Genomic DNA, 25,504 nt, shown 5'->3' on the forward strand with positions numbered 1-25,504 from the left:
TTATTGACTTGAGCCTTTTACAGCTCATCGTATTAATATGGATTTACTTTATATACCTCATTTTTATACTTTTCTACTGGATGGTTAAGACCAAGATATAGCAAGACCTATGAGTATGACCATTTTTGAGAACCCTCAAGCATTTTGCCAGATTGCTCCTGAAGTACTGTATTATTGACAGCCTCACCAATAGCCTCGTTGCCACTTTTCCCGTATCTATACCAATACGCATTATTAAACTTAATCATCTGAAAGAGTTCTATATGACTCTGAATTTTGTTTCTTAATGAATAAGTTTTCTATTCTTTCTTTTTCTTTTGGTTTCAGGAATCGAACTCAGGACCTTGCACTTGCCAGGCAGGTGCTTGTGCCACTGAGCTATATCCCCAGCCTTAATGAATATCTTAAATAATATTTTTGCCTGTTTGAATTATTTCTTTGGCGAATTGTTTGTTTGTTTGTTTATATTTAAGGAGGTCCCACTATGTTGACTAGGCAGTGATCCCTCTGTCTTAGCTTCCTGAGTATGCCTAGTTTTTTAGATTATTGGTATTCTTTAAATATTTCTCTCAAGAACATAGTTATTATGGCATACACTACAAATATTTTTCCTAGTTTATGGTTTCTTTCACATTTGTCCTTAGTGGTTTTGTTTTACTTTATGGTGAACTATTCACTTTTGAATAGACTGCATATTTTAGAGAAACTTTTGCAGCAAGTACAGAGCGTTCCCACAGCCCAGCCTCCACCACGCCTTCTCTCCACCCACATCCCGCTGCCGACAGTTCCCGCTAGTGTGTACACTGGTCATAGGTGCTCGCCCTCTAGCACGTGATCACTAGCGACGTCCTCAGCTCAGGCCAGGGTTCACACAATAACGCTGTGTCTCCGCAGTGGCAGCACCGCCCGGAGCAGTCACGCTGCCACAGAGGTCTCCTGTGCTCACATACTGATCTTTTCTCTTCCTCCGATCTCGGACAACTTCTTACTTTCTCTACCCTTGAACCTTCTGCAGTGTCCTGCAGTTGGTATCACAGCAGGTGGCTTTCCAGACTGGCTTCTTGGTAGTTGGCAATAGGCACTTCCCGTTCCTCCATGTCTCTTCACAGCTTCAGAGTTCATTCTTTTTTGCTGTTGAATAATATTTTATCGTATGAACGCACCACAACATATCCATTCACCTACTAAGGGACATCTTGGTTGTTCCAACCACTAGCAATTATGTGTAAAGCTGCTGTAAACATCTGTGTGCAGGCTTTTGTGTAAACATGTACACTTTTAGTTCATTTGGGTAACTACCTAGAAGTACAGTTGTTTGATTTTTTTTTTTAATGTATTTAGTGCTGGGTTTACAGGGTCTCCCTACACAGATTGGACTCAGAGAGATCCTCCTGTTTTTCAGCCTCCCAAACACCAGAGTAAGGCTGCCATTACTCTGGTGATAAATCAGAGTAATGAGACCTTGCAGGCTAGTCCAAGGTTTAAGACTCACGTTCAAAGGTCAATTTTGTATCACAACATTTTCTTTAAATAAGAAAATGAAATGGCTTCTACAATGCCCAAGACCCAAAGAATGTAGGATTGTAAGTGCATGCCACCATGCCCAGTCTCATTCGCCACAGTCTCAGTGCACCCCAGGGGCACGCTGAGGCACAGCAGGCCTGGATTCCCTGGCCCCTGCGTCTGCCTAAACAGGCACTTTAATCCACTGAGCCATCTGGCTGGCCCTAGTTGTTCGATCTTACAGTAGGCCTATGTTTAGCTTTGTAAGAAACTACCAGTCTGCCAAAATGACTATGGTATTTTGCATTCCCACAGCAGTGAATAAGCATCCTCGTTGTCCTACCTTCTTGGTATTTGCTAATGTTTTGGGTTTTAGGCACTGTCGTAGCCATTTCATTTCATTATTCTTTTTAAAATTCACTTTGTCTGTAAGGTGTCTGGTTATTTAAATGTTACAATTAGCCAATATGTTGAGTAACTTATCATGTTAATTTGCCATTTGTATATTTCCCTTAGTAAGGTATCTGTTCCTACTTCTGACCATTGTGTTTTCATATTGAGTTGTAAGAGTTCATTGCATATTTTTCTAAGTCCTTTATCAAAAGTATATAATTTTTATAGAGTAAAACTATTTAATTTTAGTCTTCTACCTTTTGGTATTAGTTTTTGAAAAGCCTTTTTACCCTCAGCTTATTAACATTGTTTTATTTTTCTAGTTTTATGGTTTAATTTTGGGATAATTTATAGCTCTAATCTTGATGTTTTGGTTAGTGATGATTTCATTTCTCCTTCATTTAAATCCACTTAGACATAATCGCTTTGCCTGCTTTTGACAACCGTGCCATGGAAAACTGGGGACTTCTTGTATTTGATGAATCATTGCTGTTGCTGCAGCCAAGCGACCACCTGACTGATAAAAAGACTCTGATCTCCTACATTGTCTCCCATGAGATTGGACACCAGGCATGTAGTAAAATATTCTCATACTTCTCATTTGCCAGCTCCTTGGCCCAAAACAGGAATAAAATAAAACCCCCTGCCACAAACCAAATTTAAGCAAGGAAAAACAGCATTTCTTGAAAAATATGACATTGATGAAAAGCAAGAAAGGATCTGTGTAATGAGATTCTGGCCAGATTTGAGTTACTGGTGATGAACCAGAGTAATGAGGCCTCGCAGGCTGGTCCAAGATTGAAAACTCACGTCCAAGGATCAATTTTGGGTTTATTTTATTTATTTTAGGGAAGGGTCTACAGGGCATTCAGGGTCTCACCATTAGACTGGACTCATAGTGATCCACCTGTTTACACCCTCCTAAGAGCTGGGATTACAGGCGCATGCCACCACACTCAGTCTCAATTGCTGTCTCAGCATGCTCCAGGGGTGGGGCTGGCATGGCAGGCCCTGGGATCCAACCCCTGGCCCCTGCGCCTGCTTGCAGGCACTTTAATCTGCTGAGCTATTTGGCCAGCCCTCAAGGATCAGTTTTGTTTCACAACACATTCTTAAAGAAACATAAACCATGCAGAGCTGTGTCTGTTTTATCATTCCACCTTAAAACAAGGGGTATTTGAAAGTTCACTGCAAGATACACTTCATCAGTATATTGTCATAAACTTTTATTTTTACTTTGAAGAAAGACTAAGTGGGTACAGGCAGCATAGTAATAAGGGGAAAAGTAATTAATTTTCAAGCTGCATCAGCAAAGCACTGTAAATAAAAATTCAGTTCATCAGATCTTGGGGCTTTCATCTTGTGATTTTAGAAAGTCAGCTATTTGATTTGATGAAGATTCTCACATGTGCACTTTAATTTCAATTCTACATACACACATTTTTCAAAAATCTTCCACACTACGGAAAGGCTACCTTCTTAAGTTCCAGGATTGAGTCACACCCGGAGCACAGTCAACACAAGTCAACACATTTTCACAAGTGTTCATCAGTCACCCCAAGAAATTATTATTTTTTATAACCTTAATGACATACTGTTTTGGAACACAGGCTGCTAAAAGCTGTTGTAAGAATTGGATTAAATAGTAGGACTTGGACTTGTTGATTTTGGAAATCATTGTGTTTTTCTTTTCTAATTCTGTTCAAACTACATTTTTTTCTGTTCAACTGAAATAGAAAATAATTGTATATGGACCATGTTGAAGAACATACAATTGTTAGTGATTTGTGTATGATACAGATTAAATCAGGCTCTTATAATGAGTGCTTACAATAAAATTCTGTTGGGAATATAAGGTGACAGAATTAATATGTGATAAGTCAGCATTAGGACTCTGATTTACTTAACAGAACGTGACTTTTGGACAAAGTAAGTAACAAGTTTAAAAGATGCCACTGTAGCTTATTTTATGTTTGAACATCACATTTTTTTGAATATTATATTTCAAATGAGAAATTGAATTCACTGATTGGACGTGAAATAATTATTTCAGAGAAACTCATGACTATCTCTTTGTGTTGCAACAATGAGCTGCTTTTTGGACTCCTATTTTCAAGCTTTATGACTGATGACAAGTAAAGTTGAATCATGTCTTTTGACCTTATGTTCATTTTGCATACAAGTATGATAAATACCTAAATTCAAGAAAACTCTTCCTTCCCTCCCATTTCTCAAAGTGGTTTGGAAACTTGGTTACCATGAATTGGTGGAACAATATCTGGCTCAATGAGGGTTTTGCATCTTATTTTGAGTTTGGAGTCATTAACTACTTCAATCCTAAACTCCCAAGAGTAAGTATGCTTGTTAAATCTATTTATTTTTAATTTTCCCATTTATATAAGTAATGTATATTCATTGTTGAAAGTACATAAACTTCAAGGAGTATTAATTATTGATATTAATATTGATATACTAGAGTTAACCATAATATTTTTCTAATGTTTTTAGTCCTGGCATTATAACTATTACAAATACTTTTGAAAATGAGAATTACATAAAAATTTCTATTTTTTCATATTTCATAATATATCACAAGCGTTTCTGCTCATTAAATTCTTTTTAAAAACGAGGTTTTTAATGCTTGCCCAGTATATTGTCACATTGTTTTATAAAATGTTCACATATAATCTTTTGAATTATTTTAATTGTATTTATTTCCATTTATTTTTACATAAATTCTAAAGCAATTGCTATCTTTAGCCTCTGGATTTAATGGCAAATAATATGTTACTTTCAGTGATTCCTTAAATGTTTTTGCTGATATTGTTTTGCTTATCAGAGTGAAAAGTAGTGTGTGTCAAAAAATAAATTCAAGTTCAGATATCACAATCAGATATCAAACTCTGATCATTTCAACTATAGCTTATGTTTCTAATATTTAGTTTATGTAAAGTCATTAGGTAGCACTTTCAGAATGACATGACACTACAAGTTGATTTGATTTTAGATAAGTAAATGTTAAGATTTAAGTTATCTTTGATGTGGTCCTCACTTCTTTATAAAGCAAAATTGTCTCTCTCTTCTTGAGCAATTTGGAGCTTATTAATGTTTGAAATGCTGATCTCTACTGATCAGATCCAAGATGAGGCATGTCCTTTCTGTCATCATCCCTCAGCTCCATGCAGGACTGGCCCAGGATGCCGTTCAAATGGGAAAGCCTGCAGACACCCAAGTCCCTTGCATGAGCAAAGTGTGCTCCACGCAGATTGCCTGTGCAAATTCTCCTGTATGCTTTTAGTCACCGCTAGATGAAGCTGTATGCATATTTCTTTTATGAAATAGAACCACATATTGTAAATGCCATCTCTCAATATTTTCAAAAGCATTTTGTTGGATTCCAAATTAACTGTGGGTTGAAAGTTGATAATGAAAAAAGTTCCATTACCATAAAAAATGAAATTCACAGTATTTTCTTAATTGAATAGACCATGTTATTCACATGAATTTCAGTTACTTCTTCTACAACTAACATGGCTAAGTTATTATCAGAACTTGCAAACACTTGATGAAAACAATTATTGATTTTTTTTAAAGCTAAAAATTATGACATTGGTCTCTTATGTATCATTTAGTTATTTCTTTTTGCCATTGGTTTCTTTTTTTAAATTTTTTTTATATTTATTTACTAGTGTGGAAAAAACATTCTAATGAAAATCAAGTTTAACATGTCAGTTTTGAAAGTAGTATTTGGGAGAGTTGTTGGGTTTTGTTTGTTTTGCATCTATAGCACTGGTTACTTGAACAAATAAATAAAGCTTTTGTAGTTACTTCCTTTATAAAAAAATAAAGAATATGAAATAGCAATAGAAAAAAAAAGCATTAGAAACGATACAAAATTTTGCTAAACAAAGTAGGAATTCGATAATTGTTACCATGTTGCACGATGTTATCTATCTTCCTTCCTTCCTTCCTTCCTTCCTTCCTTCCTTCCTTCCTTCCTTCCTTCCTTCCTTCCTTCCTTCCTTCCTCCCTCCCTTTCTTGAATTTAGGACGGGATCTACAAGGTCTCAGTACGTAGACCAGACTCCTAGTGATTCTCCTGTTTTCAGCCTCCCAAATGCTGGGATTACAGGCCTGTGCCACACCCAGTCTCAATTGCTACCTCACTGAGCCCAGGGGTGGGGCCAGCACAGCAGGCTGGGGATCCAACCCTGGCTGCTGCACTCTGCCTAAGCAAGTGCTTTAGTCTGCTGAGCTATCTGGCCAGCCCCTGTCATTGGTTGCCTAATCATCTTTTTTAGAGTCAACATTATTCAGTCACTTGTGAAGTTGAGTATCAAAAGACTGTCAGATCCTAGAGCTTCAGGAAATTATCAAGAGTTAATATTTAAAAAGTTTCAAAAAAAAAAAAAAAAAAGAAAGAAAAGAAAAAAGAAAAAGTTTCAAGCCAGGTGTGGTTGCCCGTGCCAGCACTTGGGAGACCGAGGCAGGAGGATTGTTGTGAGTTCAAGACCAGCCTGGGCTACAAAGAGAGCTCAAGACCAGCCTGAACTGTAGAGTGAGACCCTGTCTGAAAAGAAAAGAAAAAAAAAAAATGTGTCAGGCCTTATTTTAATGTGCTCTGGAGACCAAACACTTTGATTTCCTTTAATTGCAATTTAGTATGGAAATCAGAGAAGCAGATGTAGGAGTAGATTTTTATTTTCCTCTTGCCTGGTCCAATTTCAGTTGATAGTCAATGAATCAGAATGTGAATGAGTTGGGGTCAAAGCTGCGGAACATCACGGGCAGAGGGCGCGTTGGCTCCAGAAGCTCCAGTTCTCACACTGAGACTCTGTGACGTCTCTCTGTCTCTCGTTCTGCCAGATCCAAGGAAGTAGCAGATTGGGTGACTCAGATCTCACCCTGTCCTCACAGGTTGAGGCACACAGAGGGACACCTCTGAGCTGAACTGGATTTCCTGCAGGCTTTCAAAAGACTGTCAACTCTTCACTTTTGTAGCATGTACCATTAACTGAGCATTTGTTATAGAGTATTACGTACATTATCTCCTTTGGTCTTCAGAACTTTGAAGAAATGCTGAGGAGGAGGAGGAAGAGTGGCAGTAGGAGGAGCAGATTCTATTTGTTAAACATTATGCCAAGAATATATGTAAATTAACAGTACTCATGGTATTCCAGTGAGGACAGTGATGGTCTCACCATCTTCAGATAGTGATACTAAATTTCTGAAGTAAAGTTCACTGACTTGTATGAATCACATAACTCCTAAGAGGCTGAGCTAGGCATCTTGATTCCAAATCTTGTGGGTTTGGTCACCTTGATATTCTACCCAAATTTATGATGACCAAGAGTTACATTTCTAAGGATAGCAATAAATTTAATAGAAATGGTCTTCTCTGAGATATCGTAGTTTGCAAGAAGAAGTACTGGTTGTACCACTCAATTTGACCTAATCCCTATATTCAAAGGTTGGATATGTCTTTTCCCCTGAAGAGGCTGATACAACATTTTTAGAATATCATTTCTCTTCAGCAGAATAGGAACAAGCTGAGGACAACACTACTGTGTGGGAGGCCCAGAATAGAAAGACTTCCAGGTTTTTGAGGAAAGTTGTTTCCCTCAGTGACCACAGTTATTTTGTGTAGTTGCAGTGATACTTTTAAGATTATGTAAAACCTTATACTAGACAGGCAAAAGAGAGAAAAGATCTACTCTGAAGAGGGAAAACCTCACAAAAGCATGTCAGATATAGTACAAAAGTGTTCATTAAAACTGACTATAATGGGGGCTGGGGAAATAGCTCAGTAAATAAGCACTTGCCTGGCAAGTGCGAGGGCCTGAGTTCAATCTCTGGTTCTGCCAAACAAAAACTGACTATAACAACAAAAAGCTGGAGACAACACAGTTGGGACTGGTTATAGTCCATTGATCTGAAATGTGCATATTTACTTTAATGTTTTACTTTTACAAAATTTTTCTCTGCTATAATAAGCCAATCTTCTGTGACTTGATTATGTTGTTGTAACCACTATTAAGTTTTGGTTTATTTCTTAAAATTTAAGTTTGTTTTCCATTTAATGCAGCAGCTGTCATAAGGGATAGTTATAGACATTAGATAGCAAACTATAATAAGTAAAGTGGCAGAATCAAAGTGGCCTGTACAGCCATGGGAACAGATAAATGCTCAGAGGGACTCATTGGATACAACTATACTAATATGGTAGTGGTATTTGATTATGGATTTTGTCTTCATTTTCTGTGTTATGCTTTTTGACATGAACCAGTAATGAGATAGTCTCAAAAACCCTTAAGTGTAAAGTAAATAAAATGTTATGTTTAGTGAATAGAATCAGGCCTACACAGATGTTTTCTCTAAATTCTTGCTATTTACACTGCGATTCTTAGACCAGCAACATTAGCAGCATTTGAATAGTTTATCAGCAGTACAAGCTCCAACCTGGACCAACTAAATAAGCAAATTAGTTTGACAAAATCCCCTCATTCTCACTAAACCTTGAAAGCACAGTGGTGTGTCCACTCCTTGGAAGACTGAGACTTGAGGATCATGGCCGGTACACACAGTGAGCCTCTGGCTCAAAAACAAACAAATAAACAAACAAAAAAAAGAGTGTGAAACACATTACTCTATCTGATTGACTTTTTCATTTTTGGAAGAACAAAGTTTGATAATAGCCTAATCAGTATATCAGAAATCTAAAGTTAAGGTGGTTATAGGAATTGTTGATTGTAACATTAGCAAATGGAAATAGAATAAAATTTAAAAAGTTTTCTGACACTGTGAACGCTGAGAGTCATTTTGGTGTGCCAAGCACAGGCTGCGGGGACCCAAGCTTCATATGAATTATCAGGACTGCACCTGCTCTACAGGTTATGAAGGAGCTATACGGTTTCTTCACAGATCTTTGCTGTTTCTGTCATACCGTGTCCCTCTTTGATTGTAAATTCATTTTCTTTCTACTTTACATGAGATAGATTGCCCTTGTTGTGTGTTTGAGAGAAAGAGCTAGCTTCTTGCACAGTTCTATTATATTTCATTAAAATATAAATTGTCTTCTCATAATGTATAAGGCGTAAACTCTAGCACCCAATCTGTGGATTTCTTTTTAGTTGCAAGTTATTATGTGAGGATCCTTGTAAAACTCATCTAAAACTAATTTTTCTTTTAAATGTCCAAGTAAGAGAGATTGATTAATTTTAAGAGAGATTAATTCATTTCCCAATAAAATTAAGAGATGCTGCTCCCTGAAAGTCTTTGTTAGGTAGCTGTAGATCTGAGTAGGGGAAGTTTACATGATTAGAAACTAGAATAATTGATTTAAAAAATTAAAATATAAAAGAGATGCACAATGGGAAAGAAAATATCCTACAGCTCTGTTATTCAGGAAAATCTGATTTTAGAGGCATATTACAATTCATGAACACTTCTCAATTATTGTTTCTTTCTCTCTCTTCAGTATCACTAAAATATTATATTGAATATCTGTACTTTCAATATTTTGAAGCTTAAAAAGCCTCAATATTTTGAAAGCAGTGATTTTCATGTTTCTATGACACCTCAGAAGTTAATGTGGCTCCATTTTTTTCTTTTGTAGCATGAGGTCTTTTTTTCCAATGTTTTACATGGTGTCCTTAGTGAAGATCATGCCCTGATATCTAGAGCTGTATCCATGAAGGTGGAGAATTTCACAGAAACAAGTGAAATCAATGAACTCTTTGACGTATTTACTTACAACAAGGTAAAAGTAGTGATATATTTCCTTTATTCTGTACTCCGGAGAGTTGCATAAAACGGGTTCTAAGGATTGTGGATCAATATGCAATTTAAAATTTGTATTACAAATACCTTTATTCTATTGAGTGAATGAATTTAAGAAAGTGTGGTAAAATCAGTTCTGAGTTGCAAGTATTAATCAAATCCATATTAGATGCTGGGCACAATCTGTGATGAATAAATTTAAATAATTTCCTATCTTAATGACACAACCTTCTGTTTGATAGAAATTTACTCTTGCAAATAAATACCTCAATTTAAAATATTTTGTGTATTCCTTGATCTCTTTATATGTAGGACATTTGCTCACTTCGTACCTATTAATGACAATACAGTATTTCATTAGTATGGGAATAATTCAAACATTCAATTAAAGTGCATTTTCTGGTCAAGAGCACAGCTCAGAATAATATATATATATATATATATATATATATATATATATATTTGTTTTGTTTTGTTTTTTGTTTTTTGTTTTTTTTGTTCAAGTAATGAATGGCTTCTTATGTCCTAGGGAGCGTCTATAGCACGGATGCTTTTCAGTTTCCTGAATGAGGACCTGTTTATCAGTGCTCTTAAGGTGAGTTCACAAAATCATTTCCAGAGTGGCAGTGAACACAAATTGCTCTGGGATGCTGGATACTATTTTTTTTTTAATTTTTACTTCTCTATTTTTACAGTCTTATTTGGAGGCATTTTCTTACTCAAATGCTGAGCAAGATGATCTATGGAGGCATTTTCAAATGGTAATTGTCCTTCCTAAATTCACACATGTTCTTGTGAAGTTATTTCATCTGGTACAGTGCAAGATTAGGTCATTGTTTTTTTGTGAAACTCTCCTAGCGCCAGGACTGCATCTTTCTTTTCATTGTATTTCTATACCTAGAACAGCATCTGTCACAAATGAGAAACATAAATGTGTGCTCCGTGAATGAATGAATGAATGAATGAATGAATGAATGAATGAATCATTCATATAGGTCAGTTCTCCATGTCTGTGGTTTCACACTTGTGGATTCAATCAAGTCCAGACGGACAGTATTAGGAGAAGAACTACATCTGTACTGAACACGTACAGACCTATTTATTGTTATTATTTCCTAAACAACACAGTACAACAACCACCGTATTTATATAGCATTCATAAGACCATAAATAATTTGCAAATGATATACAGGGTATAGGAAAATGCACATAGTTTACATGTAAATACTATTTCATTTTGTACAGGGACATGAGCACCTGTGGATTTTGCTATCTGTGAGAGTCCTGGAACTAATTTCCTTTCAGATACCAAAGAAAAACATAATTTTCTGTTGTCTCTATCCAAAGATAAGCAGAATTCTGAATTTGTTCCAGAACATCAACCATTTGGAATTACTACAGTGTATATAAATCAGTGAAGAATTGCTGTTCTTTAGGAGATTGATACTTCCATGCATGCTGATAACTGTACATGTTTTTTGTGGTGATTTTTTTAAATCAGGCTATCGATGACCAGAGTAAAATTCTTTTGCCAGCAACAATAAAAAGTATAATGGACAGTTGGACACACCAGGGAGGCTTTCCAGTCATCACTTTGAATGTGTCCACTGGTGTCATGAAACAGGAGCCATTCTATCTAGGAAAAGTTGAAAACCAGACTCTTCTCACTCACAAGTAGGTAGCTTTGCTTTGTCCTTGCCTTCCTTGGGTTTGAGCTCTGATGTGATGGGAAACATGAGGCTGCGTAGCACTCAATGGGACACAGCCCCCAGCATAGTGACATCCTGTAGGGATGCCCCTGTGTGCTGGAGAGAGGCAGAGCCCGAGTCCTGAGCTGCACAAGACACCTGCAGTTAAACACTCAAGGTGTCACCTCCCCAGTCAGGGGTCAGAGCCACATCTGTGACCAAACCTTTGTGATTACCTACCTTCCTTGTTGCTCTTTCACACAGAGGTGACAAACTGCTCAGGACTCTGGATGAGAGACAATAAGATAGTGACACCAGTGGCCACATGTTAGTTAAGAGAAAAAGGTATCCTATTGAAAAATAGCTTTTCGCCTGGAATCAGACATGAATATAACTATATCCTTGAAGAATTGCTCTATATGTGTGTGTGCATGTTGTGTCTTCTGCTATGAGTGTATTAAAAATAAAATCATGCTGCAATAATAGAATATCTTCAGATATAGTTAGGCCTATGCCCAAGGACTAACTTCACATAAGTTTAAACTTTAGATACATCTTATTTTATTTATTATTTTTTAATCTTTTATTTATTTTTGTATTTGGTACAGGGTCTCGCTATGCAGCTCAGACTAGTAGAGATCCTCCTGTCTCAGCCTCCCTGGTGCTGGCATTACAGGCATGCACCACCACGCCCTGTTTCGGTGGACAATCGGGTGCAGGGGCCAGTATGGCATGTGGTACCGGTGATCGAACTCAGGTTCTTGCATCCTTGCACTTGCCAGGCAGGTGCTTAGACCTCCAAGCTATCTTCCCCGCCCAGATAAATCTTATTCTAACTTTCTTACTTTTAGTTGCTTAATCTGTACAATAAATGTAGTAAATGTTGCTTAATCTATAAAATGAAATGTAAAAAACAAATGAGTGGTAACCTAGCCTTCATCACTCTCTCCTTTCCCTTCTTTTCTTAATTTGTTAGATAATTTAAAACTGTCTTTGATAGCTTTGATTCTCACATCTCATTATAGTAGGTCACAGTACAAGTGAATAATTAATTTTCAAATACCATCAACAAAACGATAGATTCTGGTAGTTCTACACCTTCTTCAAAACACCAGGGGAGAGAAACAAGAGACCTAAGGTCTTCCTCACTATGAGGGGCTGTGAGTTTTTGAGAAGAGGGACTTTTAGCTGTCAGAGATATATAGACCTGCAGTTGAAAGTCTGAGGAGGTGGGCATGTGAGAATTTGAAGAAGAGTGGAGTATCGTCCAAGCTAACAGTGTGCATCTCTTTGATAACTAACATGCTTCATGCAGACCACGTCCTCTAATGCAGGGAGAGTGCAGGCATTCAGTAAATAGCAATATCTGGTGGGTTTTTGGTGAACACATTGCAGGTTTGGAAAAAGCTTGTAGCTGAAAAGTCTTTTGAAATGTTTGTCAGGCCTTCTCCTCAGTTACCTCTTTCTTTTCTGGGCAGGCACAGGTTTGGGCCTGTCTGTGGTATGTATCTGAGTACTCTTGAGGCAGGACAGGTGGATGATTTGGGGAAAGTAAGGCCTGAAAGTTTCAGAGACAAGACAGTCTTAGTAGTTACTTATGCTGTGAAAAATAAATCCACAGGACACAACAAGGAGGGGGGAGCAACTGGCCACAGCAAAACAGCAGCCAACAGTTCTGAGAACAAAGTCCTATACATCGAGGGAAAGAATGACGAAGCTGAAGAAACTGAGCTGTGTCTACTACTTTACCATCTCTTTAATATTAAGTTACAGTGATAGATTGTTTTTTGACAGCAAAATATAAATACACTTTGGATTTTGTTAGTTCTATCAGTTCATGTTTGAGTACACAGTGTTTACATTTCCTGTGCAGAGCTGATCCATGTATCAACATCTTGACACTTTCTTCACGGCCTTTCCTTCCCCTGCCCTCCCCGTCTCTTGATCTCCTTCCCATTTGAGAAAGAGCCATTGCTCTACTTCCTAGTACCTACCGTTTATTTGCTCTTTATTTATAATTGGCTTTCTCAGGCAAGAGGAGTGATACCCTGTTTAAACTTGTGTGTCTGATTTATTTCACTTCACATTACGTTCTCATGGTGCATCCATTTTCCTACAAATGACTCAAGCCCTTTTTTTATAGCAGAGAAGTGCTCTGTTGTGTGTAAATTCTGAAGTGTGAAAATTAACTAATTTTTTTCTTTCAAAAAGTGGCACATGGATCGTCCCTATTCTTTGGATGAAAAATGGAACTGTACAACCTTTAGTCTGGCTAAATAAAAGCAGTAGTAAGTAATAAGTTTTAAAAAGCACCTTTACATATACATATATATAAAGACAGAGAACATAATCCTAAGATAGCTAACTTTTGAAAAGCTATCCTATTTTAAAATGAAGTATATTTTTTGCAATGAACATAGAGTTTCAAAGAAAATTTTCATGGGTGTTTCATTAAAAAAGAAAAAAAAGTTTTCAAATTATAAGTCATTACACATGAAAAATATAATTGTATGGTAAAACAAATATGTAATAGGGAATTTATTTAATTTTTATTAGGTTCATTGTTTAGAATTAAGAGTAAGTTATATTTTAAAAATTAGGATATTTAAAAAAATATGAAACAAAGAGTATTTTTGAGGAGCAAGAATGTTCAAAAATAGAACATGTTCAAACTTTTCCTATACCACTTCAAACTTTTCCTATTTTTTTTTTTGTAGAAGTATTCCCTGAAATGCAAGTTTCAGATTCTGATCATGACTGGGTAATATTAAATTTGAATATGACTGGATATTATAGAGTTAATTATGATAAATTAGGTTGGAAGAAATTAAATCAACAGCTTGAAAGGGATCCTAAGGTAAATTATCTTTTATTTTTGAAATGATTATTCTGAATATGCTGTCTACTTTTTCTAAATGTTTATGTTTATTAGTACCTGCTCTCTGTTCCTTTAGAAGGCAAGATTTCTTGTTGGAAGAGATCCTGGCCCTACTCCCACTCTTCCTTCCCAGCCATACTGGAGAGGTTTTATTCTGACTTTTAGAAAGGGGTGATTTTGGTGGAATGTGTTGTATTTTTGAACATTCTTGCTCCTCAAAAATATTCTTTGTTTCATATAGGATTCAGAATACACTTTCCACTTAATCAGTTATTTTGCAAGCTTTGGCAAGTTACTTAATTGTTCTATTTCCATTTCTTCACTTTAAGATGGGAATATTATCATTTCATATTTACCCATGAGCATTAGAGAGGATGCAGTTAAAATATGCTCAAAATTTCTAAGTCCATAGTGGATACTGTAGTATCCATATATACTTATAATATGTATGCTACAAAATATTAATTTTATTTCTAAAAACATATTCCCATTCTCCCTCAGAGGAGATAATTTAATTCACAAAACATCAATAATAGTATAATATCACTTTAAATTATAAAACAACTGCTATGTATGGTGGTGCACTCCTGTAATCCCATAACTCTGGAAGCCAAGGTAAGAGGATCACCACGTGTTCAAGGCCAGTCTGAGCTACATAAGAGAGTTCAAAGTCAGCCTGAAATACATAATAAGACCCTTCTCAAAAAATAAAAACAATTATGAAAAAACTATATTGGGCCGGGAAGATGGCTTAGTGGAATAAGCGCTTCCTTGGCAAGTACAAGGGCCTGAGTTCAATCCCCAGTTCCACAAAAAAAAAAAAAAAAAGAAAGAAAGAAAAAGAAAGAAAGAAAGAAAGAAAGAAAGAAAAGAAAAAAGAAAAGAAAAGAAAAAACTATAAATTCTTATGAAGTCTATAAATATTAAAGTGTTGGGTATCTCAGACTAATCAGCTTTTTTTTATGAGCAGAATATATTTACTGAGAGAAAGAAAGCTCCTCTCCAAGAGAGGGACAGGAGAGGGGCCCGAGTGGGTAGTTCCCCCAAATTTAATTTTTTTTATTTTTATTTTATTTATTTATTTATTTATTTATTTTTTGCAGACTGGGGATTGAACTCGGGCCCTTGCGCTTGCCAGGCAAGCGCTTATTCTACTGAGCTATCTTCCTTGGCCCCTAATCAGATTTTAATACATTGAATTAAACCAAATCTCCATGGTAGAGGATACTGGTGAGAAGTCTATCCAGTTGGCTGTGCTCTGATTTGCTGTGAATATTTGGACAGGTCATTTAGACTCCGTTCATAAAACTAGGATGCTTGAACTAAAAGAGCTTCAGTAGCTCTCTGCAAATTCTTTGAAACACACGGCAGCCTCTGTAGCAGAGCAAACCCTGCAGCGATTGCTCCAGAGCCTGGGTTGTGCTCATGCTTTTGTGCATCATTTATCAAAAGTGTGATCTTGGGCCTCTTAATTGGCTGACACCTCAGCTTTTCTCATCTGTATAATGAATGTAAGGGACCAACTGTGAAGCGCTGCTGTGAAGACAAAATTAGATAATGCGTGTGTGGTGCTTCACAGGCAGACAATGCAGGCACTGGCATTCAGCAGTAATTTAAAAAAAAAGTGATTGAGAGTTTCAGTAAAGCTACTAAATCTCCTTATAATAATATATTTGTTTAAAACCTTTTTCAGAGTGGCTAAATTCTTAGGAGTTTCTAAGACTAAGCCACAAAAGTACTAGGTTAGGCCACTATAATAATAATTCCTTGAAATGGTGTAGATTTTTTAAATAAAAAACTGAGTTACATTTTTTCTAAAACATGATTGGTGAGGAAGTAAAATGGACTTCATATTCATAATATTAATCTAGAAAATGCAGTATTACTGCTACAAAAGAAATAGGTCTCCTACCAAGGGACGAATTAAGCTTGGCTTACCTAGGTGCCCGGAGGAATGTTGTGAAAATAAAATTTCTAGGACCAAAGATAGCAAAGCGCCAGGAGACTTAGAACGAGCAGCACAGGAGGCTTCCATGCGCAGGGAGAGCCACAGCTGAGATGAGGCCTGTGGACTGGTGTCCCGAGGGATTTAGACAGAGGCCACCAGTGTTGGGCTTGCCTTTGCGTGCATGAAGAAGGCCCTGTCAGTGGGACTGTCCCATAGCAAGAAAGTCTTGAGCAGACACATGCCATTCAAAAGATTACCACAATATTACCAAAATAGTGATAAATAATATTTATTTAAAACATCCTAGGTCAAAAACTCCTCTGACAATAATCCGGACACAGAAATACAGTGTAATGTATACTTTTTGGCTTGGAGAGATCTTTTCATTTTGGTTACCTGTTTTATTTCTTAGCATCATGTATTTTAGGGAGCCTTCTGCTAAAATTCTATGTCACGTTTGAGCATTATTATTGATGTCCAGTGGAATCATTTATCAAAAAAGATATATACTGAATCAATTATGGGAACTGTTTCTAGTAATTACCATTTCTCTGCAAAGGAGGCGCTTCACATGAAAGTGCTCTGAAGGCAGCAATGATCTTTAAACTGTTTTGAAACTATTTCACTAAAACATGTCCTCACCTTTTCCTGCAACTGCTTGGGTCTCCTGCAGGCCATTCCTGTTATCCACAGACTACAGCTGATTGATGATGCCTTTGCCTTATCTAGGTGAGCGTGTTCTCTTTCCTTGTGGTTTTAGACTATACCTGGAGAATTTCACAAAAATAATATCTTTACTACTATGAATTTGGTTCTTTCATACACACAGGCCTTAGGTGACTGAAATTATGATCCAATTCTATGGGCACAGTAGAATTTTATAATGTAAGATTTTCTGGAAATAGACTGTCACTTCAGAATTTTTGGTGGTAGTAGGTATAATTTTAATGATCATGTTATTACAGATACTATATATATATATATATATATATATATATATATATTAGATTTGTTCAGTATAAACTATGTGCTAAAATATTTAACCAGGTAAATTAATATGCTTGTGATTTAAGTTTTCAAACAATAAAGTTAAGGAGCATATATAATAAATTACTATGTATTCTCTCTTCCTTTGGCCTGTCATATTTCTCAGAACATGTCACATACATGCTGCCTTTTCCCTCTGTGACCTGTAGCAGTTCCCTTGTTCAATACTTTGTTGAAATTCCTCTCTATGGACCACATGACACTGGTATTGTAAACTACTTCCTTCTGAAAATGTCCTTTTTGACTTCTTGAGACTCCAGTATACAAACCCTGTTCTCCTCATGTATTTGACTTCTTTTCTTCTTATTAATTTGAGCACTTTTAAGACCAACAACAACTGTGTTACTTTCTTCTATTCTTTAAATAACTTTATTCTTATTATTTCAGTGACCATGTTATTACATATATGTACAGTGCTTGGCACATATAAGATCTCTAAATATTCTAATCAATGCCTCCAGGCCAGTACCTTTCTGCTCTTGTCTTATGTTTATCCTATAGTCATTTAAAATCAGCATCTAAATTCTGAGTTTTATTTTGGTCTCTAAATTGCTCTTGTTGTCAGTTTCTTTCTGTATCTCAGGCATACCACCGTACTTTCCATCACTCAACTTCAAACCTCAGTAACGTTGCTGTCTACATCTCTCGAGCTCAGAAAGTAGCCTTTTGATTCTGACCTTACTACCTGCACTGCTTTCATGCTATGCCAAATTTTCTTCATCTTTTTCCTGGCCTGTTGTATTAGACAGCACCCTTTCTCCTTTTAAATTTCTATTGTCTTCTTTAGCATTGTGGGGGAAAAAATTAAGCATCAACTACATTATGTTATCTAATGTACCTTCCCACCAAACCTAGACTATTCACTCTGATATTCATAGAGCTCAGTGGGCTTAAACTGTGCTGCCTTTTAGCCTCCACCTCTTATCAGACCCTCCCTGCCTTAATTGGATCAGTATTCCCAGCATCCAAATTCCTGCTTCTCCTCTTTGTCCTGGGTCGCCATCCTTTTTGTACCATTTTAATCCATCTTTCAGTCTTCTGGAGTTCCTCTTCCTTAAGGTCTTTCCTGACTTTACCCTCTTTCCCTTGTCCTTTCCAGGTGTTTGTTTTCCTTCTTTGCTGCTTTTGTAGTATTCATTGCCTTTGGTGGAACTTTCATGAATGGCTTCTCATGCTAAGTCTCAGTTCCTTACTAAGGCTCCTAAAGGCAGGCAAATGTGCTCGTATGTGTACTCCCCAGCAGTTAACAACAATTAGAAAATGGTCTTTAATTAATACTTGTTGAACAGAAGTTATACTCTCATAAGAATACTTATCAAATACACAAGATTCTATTCTTCAAGAATCAGCCCAGCATTTGGACTGGATTTCCTATGGCTTCTAATTGGACACTTACTTGAACAGACCAAACTGGAATGGGAAGTCTGGTGACGTTTCTTGGGTTCCACCTTATCAATGAGATGAGGCCTTCACCTTCTCGCTTCTTGATTTCACTTACCATATTGAGTCAGGCATTGAAACACAGAACAAATATAAAAGAAAGTACAAAGCATTTAGTAGGTGAAGGTGTTTTGAGCATATTTTCTTTTAAACCAAACAGAAACAATTATATTGACATTGAAACAGCACTTGATTTAACCAAATACCTTGCTGAAGAAGATGAAATAATAGTATGGCATGAAGTCTTGGCAAACTTGCTAACCAGGGATCTTTATTCTGATGTGAAAAACTATGATATCTATCCATTATTAAAGGTAATTTCATGCTTTGTTATGTAGTTTTAAATAATCTATTCTTCTTTCCATCTGGCAATCTGGGAATGAGATCCTTCATAAAATAGTAGACCACTCACTCCACACATGTATTCATTTTATTAGCAATAGTTACTTACAGTTAGAAGGTAATACCTTACCATTGACCTGGTCTAGGAGATGAGGGTGAGAGAAATTGGACTAGTATTTCATACTTGGTGAAGAAACAGTGTATCCTAAGAATTCAGAAATAATTGAAATCATATCCTTCTGCTATAGAAAAGTAGAGTGTCCAATAGAAACTATTTCCCTAAGAGATTGCTAGTTAAATAGGATGTTTTTAAAATAACTCTTGTTCATAATTGAAATATCTGATCTGCAGGGATAGCATGTAAAACCAGTGGGGTATATTATAGAAAAGGTGGAAGTTTCGAAGCTGCTTTTGACATTAGGAAGAGAGGGAGGGAGATCAGAATAAATGAATGAAGAAATTACATGATATCAAACATGAGAGAATATAAAAAAGAAGTTCCACTACTAGATCTTAAACAGTAACACTAAGAAAGATAGCATGAGATTAATGAAAATAAAATTTAGGGAACAATTCTTTTGAACAGTTAGCAGCCCCAAGCAAAATAAAAAGTGTTAGGTGGACTTACAAATGAGTTTCTAAGATTTCTGGGGGTTTTATCACCAGCCTCAGGTTCTAGATGTTATTTTTTTCTAGTATCCAAAGTACTATTGGAAACTTCACTGGGTATAAGAATGGTGATCAATAGAAAAAGTTTTACAAACAAAAAGCAAAGCATAATATTTATCTTTAAATTAATTCAATGAGTAGCATTTAATTTGTTTTTGGAGTATATTAGTATGTCTAACTTCTAGAATTTTATATTTACTGGACGATAGCTCAGTTGGAAAAATTTTACTTCAGACTTAGAATTCAATTTGTCTACAGCAGTGATAGCAAACCTTTACAGACGAGTACCCAAGCTACAACCAGAACCCCTTTATTTATCACGAAGTGGCAACATTTCAATTAAATCCAAATACTGAGGTTTTAGTTTAGAAAAACCACTCAGATATTAACATGTTTTGTCTTAAAATAAAAATAAGTATCACCCATGCCATAGATTCTCTACCACTGGTCTACAGCATAAGTCCATTACTGCATTTGGAAATATATATACTTATGACAGTTTTAAGGTAAAAGGATGTTTTATACTATTATGTATTTCCTTTACATTGGATATTCCTGGGCTAATTTTTTTTTTTTTTACATTTTATGTATTTGGCACAAGGTCTCATTATGCAGGTCTGACTTATAGTGATCCTCCTGTCTCAGCTTCCCTAGACCCGGGATTACAGGTGTGCACTACCACATCTGGTTTCAGTGGCTGGTTTGACATGCTTGGGACAAGGCCAGTGTGACTTGTAGTGCCACGGATCAAACCCAGGTCCCTGTGCTTGCCAGGCAAGCACTTAGATGGCTGAGCTACCTCCATGGCCCTGGGCTAATATTTAATGATAGTAGTAATTCATATTTATTGAGTTCTTACTGTTAAGCAGTGTGCTTATAGGCATTATATTACTTAATCTTTATAGCAACACCATAACATTGGTATACTATATATCACATTTTATGTATAAGGGAACTGAATCTAGAGAAGTTTAAAAAATGCAACAGTTGCACATTTAATAACAAAGAAAAATAATTTTTGGAAAGGTATATAACTTTTCCATTAATTTCTTTACAAATAAATAGAAAACAGTGAAAATTCAGTTTTGTGAGTCAAAGCTAATAGTGTATTTTCTTTGTGATTCATAGAAGTATCTATTAAAGAGACTAAACTCAGTATGGAACGTTTATGCAAGTATAATTCGTGAAAATGTGGGAGCACTTCAAGATGACTACCTAGCTCTGTAAGTACTCTTAAGCAGCAATAGCTGAACAAAATGATTCATACTAATAGGTGGGCTTTCGGATTCATAAAATATAATCTTAGTGTCTATTATTTACTAAAACATTTTGTGCGCTACTTGAGAATAATAGCTCTGAGACTGGTGTGTCCTCACAGGCAATAATAACTTGAGATCTTAACTTTACCTGCAAGGCACATGCTTGTACTCAGTTTATTGTGCCAAATTTTTAGAAGTCAGGCTACTGGTTGAAGTTGTAATTAAGTCCTAATGGTGATAGGTCGTGCTAAGTAAAACTACTCTATACTAGTAAGGTGAGCAATGTGGGAGAGTCACATGGAGAAATGTTCCCTCTGTGCTATTGCTGACAAGAGTTCTACCAGGATACATGTCTGATGAGGTAGGCAGGTGTGGGGATAAAGACTTTTAGCACTTTCAGAGGCTGAGGTGAAAAGATAGCAAGTTCAAGTTTGGCTTAGGACTGCTTAATCACTTAAGGAGACCCTGTTTCAAGGAAAAGGCAGAGGAAGCTAGGAATATACTTCTGTGGGAAGCCCCGAGTGAAACCCTAGTACCACAGAGTTTGTAGCAGGGGGCTAAGGTAGTTTGTCAGTGATGCATATCTGTGGCTTTCATATGGCTGCAATTACGTATTGCAAATTGTCTTCTGTGGTGACTAAACATATTGCTATGATGGTCTGGGCAGCAGTGAAAGACGGCATAGGACTATGGTCCTTCTGTCCTCCCTGTAACCTGAGGTTTGTAGGTGAAGGATGGACCTCCAGATTTAGGAAGGGCATTTGTGGCCAAAAATAGTATAGGTATTACAGCTGCAACTTCTAGTCAACTCTAAGCTCAAATAATTAGATCAATCAAGAAATACAAAATAAACAAAATGTGATTGTTCTCCCATAATAGCACGATTCTGAGAAGACAGAAATTTTTATTAACAGGACTGACATGGAATGGAATGGACCAGTAGGTAGAAGACAATGAGGACTTGTCTCGGATAGAGTGGGGGGTACAGGCAAATTGTGGAAAAGGAAGAAAGGAAAAATTGTGCTCAGTCAGGCAGTACATCTGTGAACTGGACATATCACTGGCTCTCCTACACTGTACTGGAGGTGTATTTTCTGTGGCATCCTGGGGCCAGTTCTTTTGAGCACAGACTATGTTTCCATTGAACTCCATCTTGTGGGAGCCAGTTTGGAGTTGGGTTGGGAGGAAGAGGGAGTGGGTGTGTGAATGGATGCCTGGAACTGTCTCTCAGAGCACCTCCACCCTTGGAAATACCAAGTATGTTTATCAGAAGGTCAGGTTCAGCTAAATGGAAACAGAAGAGTGAAGCAACAGAGATTAAGCTTTTCTCTTTTCTGAAAATTTATGACCAGCTTCACTTCCTTACTTAGACCCTAAAGAGAGGAAGTAAAATACACTATAAATCATTGTTTGTCTGTGTTTAATGCTACTTTTTACTGTATTTTGTCAAATTTATTTGTTTTGAACCACAGCATATACCCCTCTCAACGATGAAAATAAACCAAACAAAACGAAACGCTCCATGGTTTTCCAAGGCATGTATGTAATAAGAGAAGTAAAAAAAGAAAGAAATGCTTAATCAAGGAAAAGCAAATCGTAGAAAGACAGAAATACACTGTTTTCTTACATAGAGAAAGGATTTTATTTTAAAATGTATCAGACCAGATGCTCTAAAGACATTTTTTTTTTCAAATTTGTAAGGCAATTATTGCAGCAGGGAGGAGAGTAAATTGACCACAGATGTGGAGCGAGTGTACATCCATGTGTGCCTGAGGGAGATGAAAGAGGGCAGTAATTCATTTCTAACTTTTAAAATATACTAGTCTTAGGAGCTTTGCTTGGTGCCTGAGAACTCCTCAGCAAATGTTTCTCTGAGTGTTAAATAGATTGGTTATCTTCAAGAGCTATTTCTTTTAAAATAAACCTGATATGGGAAAAAATATTTGAAAATACTCATCCTTTCATGAAATACACATGCTTGGAAGCAGAGGAAGTGGACATGATAATGCAAAATGAAATGTTTTTCATTGTCTTTCCCTCCAAGAATATCACTGGAAAGACTTTTTGCAACTGCGTGTGGGTTTGATCTTGAAGACTGTTTTCAGCTGTCAAGAGAACTCTTCAGAAAATGGATGAACCATCCAGAGAATGAGTAAGAGCAATGTTCTAACCTCCCTTGTTTGGGGCCTAGTAGCATGAGCAATTTCTCTTTTTTCAGTTACACAATGAGAATAGCCACTTTTATTTCAACTAGTTAATCTCTATCTTTTATTTCTTTTTAAACATCTCTTTGAAAGATCATTATCTATGGGTCTGTGCATAACAGTATGAGATTAGAATTCACACAGTGAATTGTCATGAGTGATTATTCATTGCCAATGTGGTCTCTCAATAGACACACTGACCTCTACACTTGCTTGTAGTCTTCATGTTTTTTATTACTGTTTATTAATGTTATATGTATGAACATATCAGAAGAGTATCTATTTCTCTGCTTTTTTTTCTCTGAATTTGCAGTCTCACTGAGAGGGGAGACTATGCTCCTATCGTTTTGGCTTTACTTCTAATATAACACCTGGGAAGAAATAATGAGGTTACACTGAATTATTCTGACTCACTTCTTTCTGAAAACTTAGTTTCTAAGTTAACTGGATGATCTCTTCTTAAGGTACTAATGATAATAAAGTTCTCACAATTTCATTTGTAGATCTTTGCTCTTGATTTTTATACCTGAGATCTCAATCTTTTTCTAGATTTATACTTCTAAACATATGACAACCTTGACACTTAACTACTAAAACAAATATCACTGCATGTTGTATCTTACAGAATACCTTATCCAATTAAGAATGTAGTTTTGTGTTATGGCATTGCCTTGGGAAGTGATAAAGAATGGGACTTTCTGTTAAACATCTACACTGATACAGCAGAAGAAGAGGAAAAAATTAAACTTGCTTATGCATTGAGTTGCAGTAGAGACCCGTGGATACTTAGCAGGTAATTATGGTCAACTTAATTTGAAAGTTACTGGAAGAAGAATATAATTTATATACCAAAGGCAGAAAAGTAGGAACATGCTAATAGAATGAAAACAAATGCGTATTTGTGCATTACTATCTTAGAACCAGATTTTATTTCATGTGTTTAACTCTGTGTTGGATTCTTAAAACTTCCTTTTCGCAAATGCGCTTTTGCAGATACATGGACTATGCCATCACTGGATCTCCGTTCACTTTTAATGAAACAAACGTAATAGAAGCTGTTGCAGCATCTGAAGTTGGCCGGTATATTGCAAAGGAATTTTTAGTCAACAACTGGCAAGCTGTGAAGAAAAGGTAAGGACGCTGAGATCTCTATTTCATTTAGATCACTAACTTTTTGATAAAAATCCAGCTGCACTCTGGCTAGGTCACAATAGTCCTTTGCACTGACTAGAAAGTTATAATACTTCCTGTATTTTGTCTCATTACCAACTAGGAAGAGATTGCTTACCCACAATTCTGGTGTATTCCTTTAGCACACTCACATACCTCAGTTTTATCATCATGAGGTTTGTCTTAATTGGCACACAGCTGAGCAAGCCACGTTTTCTGGTGTGAGTGCACACCATCCGTTCATTTCATTCACTGACATCACTGCCCTTTAAAGAGATAATACTGGTACCTGGTCTAGATGTTGCTAATGCCTTTAGCTTTTGGCAGATCCCCTTTATATATCTAAATTTTTGTGCTATCTGTGAATATAATCCTATACACCTGTGCTTTTAACAATTTCTTTTATCTTTTAAGATTAATTTGGCTTTCTTCCTAGCTCCTCTGTTTAGTAAAATGTATATTAGCATGTAAAAAAGACAGCATGGCTTTGATGTCTGTCTTTCTAGATGATTACTTCACCATGCATTCTTTAAATCCTAGAATTAATGTGTGCAAAAAGTAGCTTTAGGGGACTGGGGAGGTAGCTTGGCATTCTAAGTGCCTGCCTGGCAAGTACAAGGACCCAGGTTCAATCGCCAGTACCAGTACCAGCACCAATACTGCGTGCCCTGCTGGTCACACTGTGCTGGCCACCAAAACCAGGTGTGATGGTGCACACCTGTAATCCCAGTGCTGGGGAAACTGAGACAGGATGATCACTATGAGTCCGAGCTGCATAGCAAATCACTATACCAAATAAATTTTATTTTATTTATACCAAATAAAACAAGTAGATTTAGCAGATACTACTGTAGATTTAGTGGACACAAAGTACTCAACAGTTATGCTCAAAGCATATGAGGAGCTGAAAGATACTTTTTATAAATGAGTTCATCCTTTTAGAATAATAAATATAATTAGGGTATAAATAAGAATACAGACTTGATTTTCTTAAGAGTAAATTAATTGGAGACCTAGTCCTAGCACAGGTCCGGTGAGTGTGTGGAGAGCTTCCTGCTACCCTGCGCCAGCGGGACAAGTCCCAGCCCAGGCGCAGCATGGGTCGGACCCTCTCCCACCCCCTTGGGCCGCCCCCCACCACACCGCAGCACCTCTCCCACCCCTACACCGAGTAGGAATTTCTG

General features: G+C 36.6%; 1 protein-coding gene across 3 annotated transcripts in view; it reads left to right on the forward strand.

Moving 5' to 3' along the window:
* Lvrn (laeverin) overlaps positions 1-25,504 on the forward strand; it is an 89,720-nt gene that overhangs the window by 34,857 nt on the left and 29,359 nt on the right. For 2 of the 3 annotated variants that reach the window (XM_023700575.1, XM_004640604.2), the window contains exons 5-18: positions 2,312-2,466; positions 4,134-4,247; positions 9,512-9,655; positions 10,205-10,270; positions 10,371-10,436; positions 11,177-11,349; positions 13,575-13,651; positions 14,081-14,220; positions 16,863-16,918; positions 18,837-18,990; positions 20,816-20,910; positions 22,991-23,098; positions 23,776-23,943; positions 24,144-24,281. In XM_023700575.1, coding sequence (XP_023556343.1) covers positions 2,312-2,466; positions 4,134-4,247; positions 9,512-9,655; positions 10,205-10,270; positions 10,371-10,436; positions 11,177-11,349; positions 13,575-13,651; positions 14,081-14,220; positions 16,863-16,918; positions 18,837-18,990; positions 20,816-20,910; positions 22,991-23,098; positions 23,776-23,943; positions 24,144-24,281 — 1,654 coding nt within the window. Of the gene's footprint in view, positions 1-2,311; positions 2,467-4,133; positions 4,248-9,511; positions 9,656-10,204; positions 10,271-10,370; positions 10,437-11,176; positions 11,350-13,574; positions 13,652-14,080; positions 14,221-16,862; positions 16,919-18,836; positions 18,991-20,815; positions 20,911-22,990; positions 23,099-23,463; positions 23,536-23,775; positions 23,944-24,143; positions 24,282-25,504 lie in introns of those variants that run through there. The other variant, XM_023700577.1, reaches the window with a different exon arrangement.

This window comes from Octodon degus, unplaced genomic scaffold, assembly GCF_000260255.1.
Source record: "Octodon degus isolate 3935 unplaced genomic scaffold, OctDeg1.0 scaffold00124, whole genome shotgun sequence".
NCBI classification, from domain to species: Eukaryota; Metazoa; Chordata; class Mammalia; order Rodentia; family Octodontidae; genus Octodon; species Octodon degus.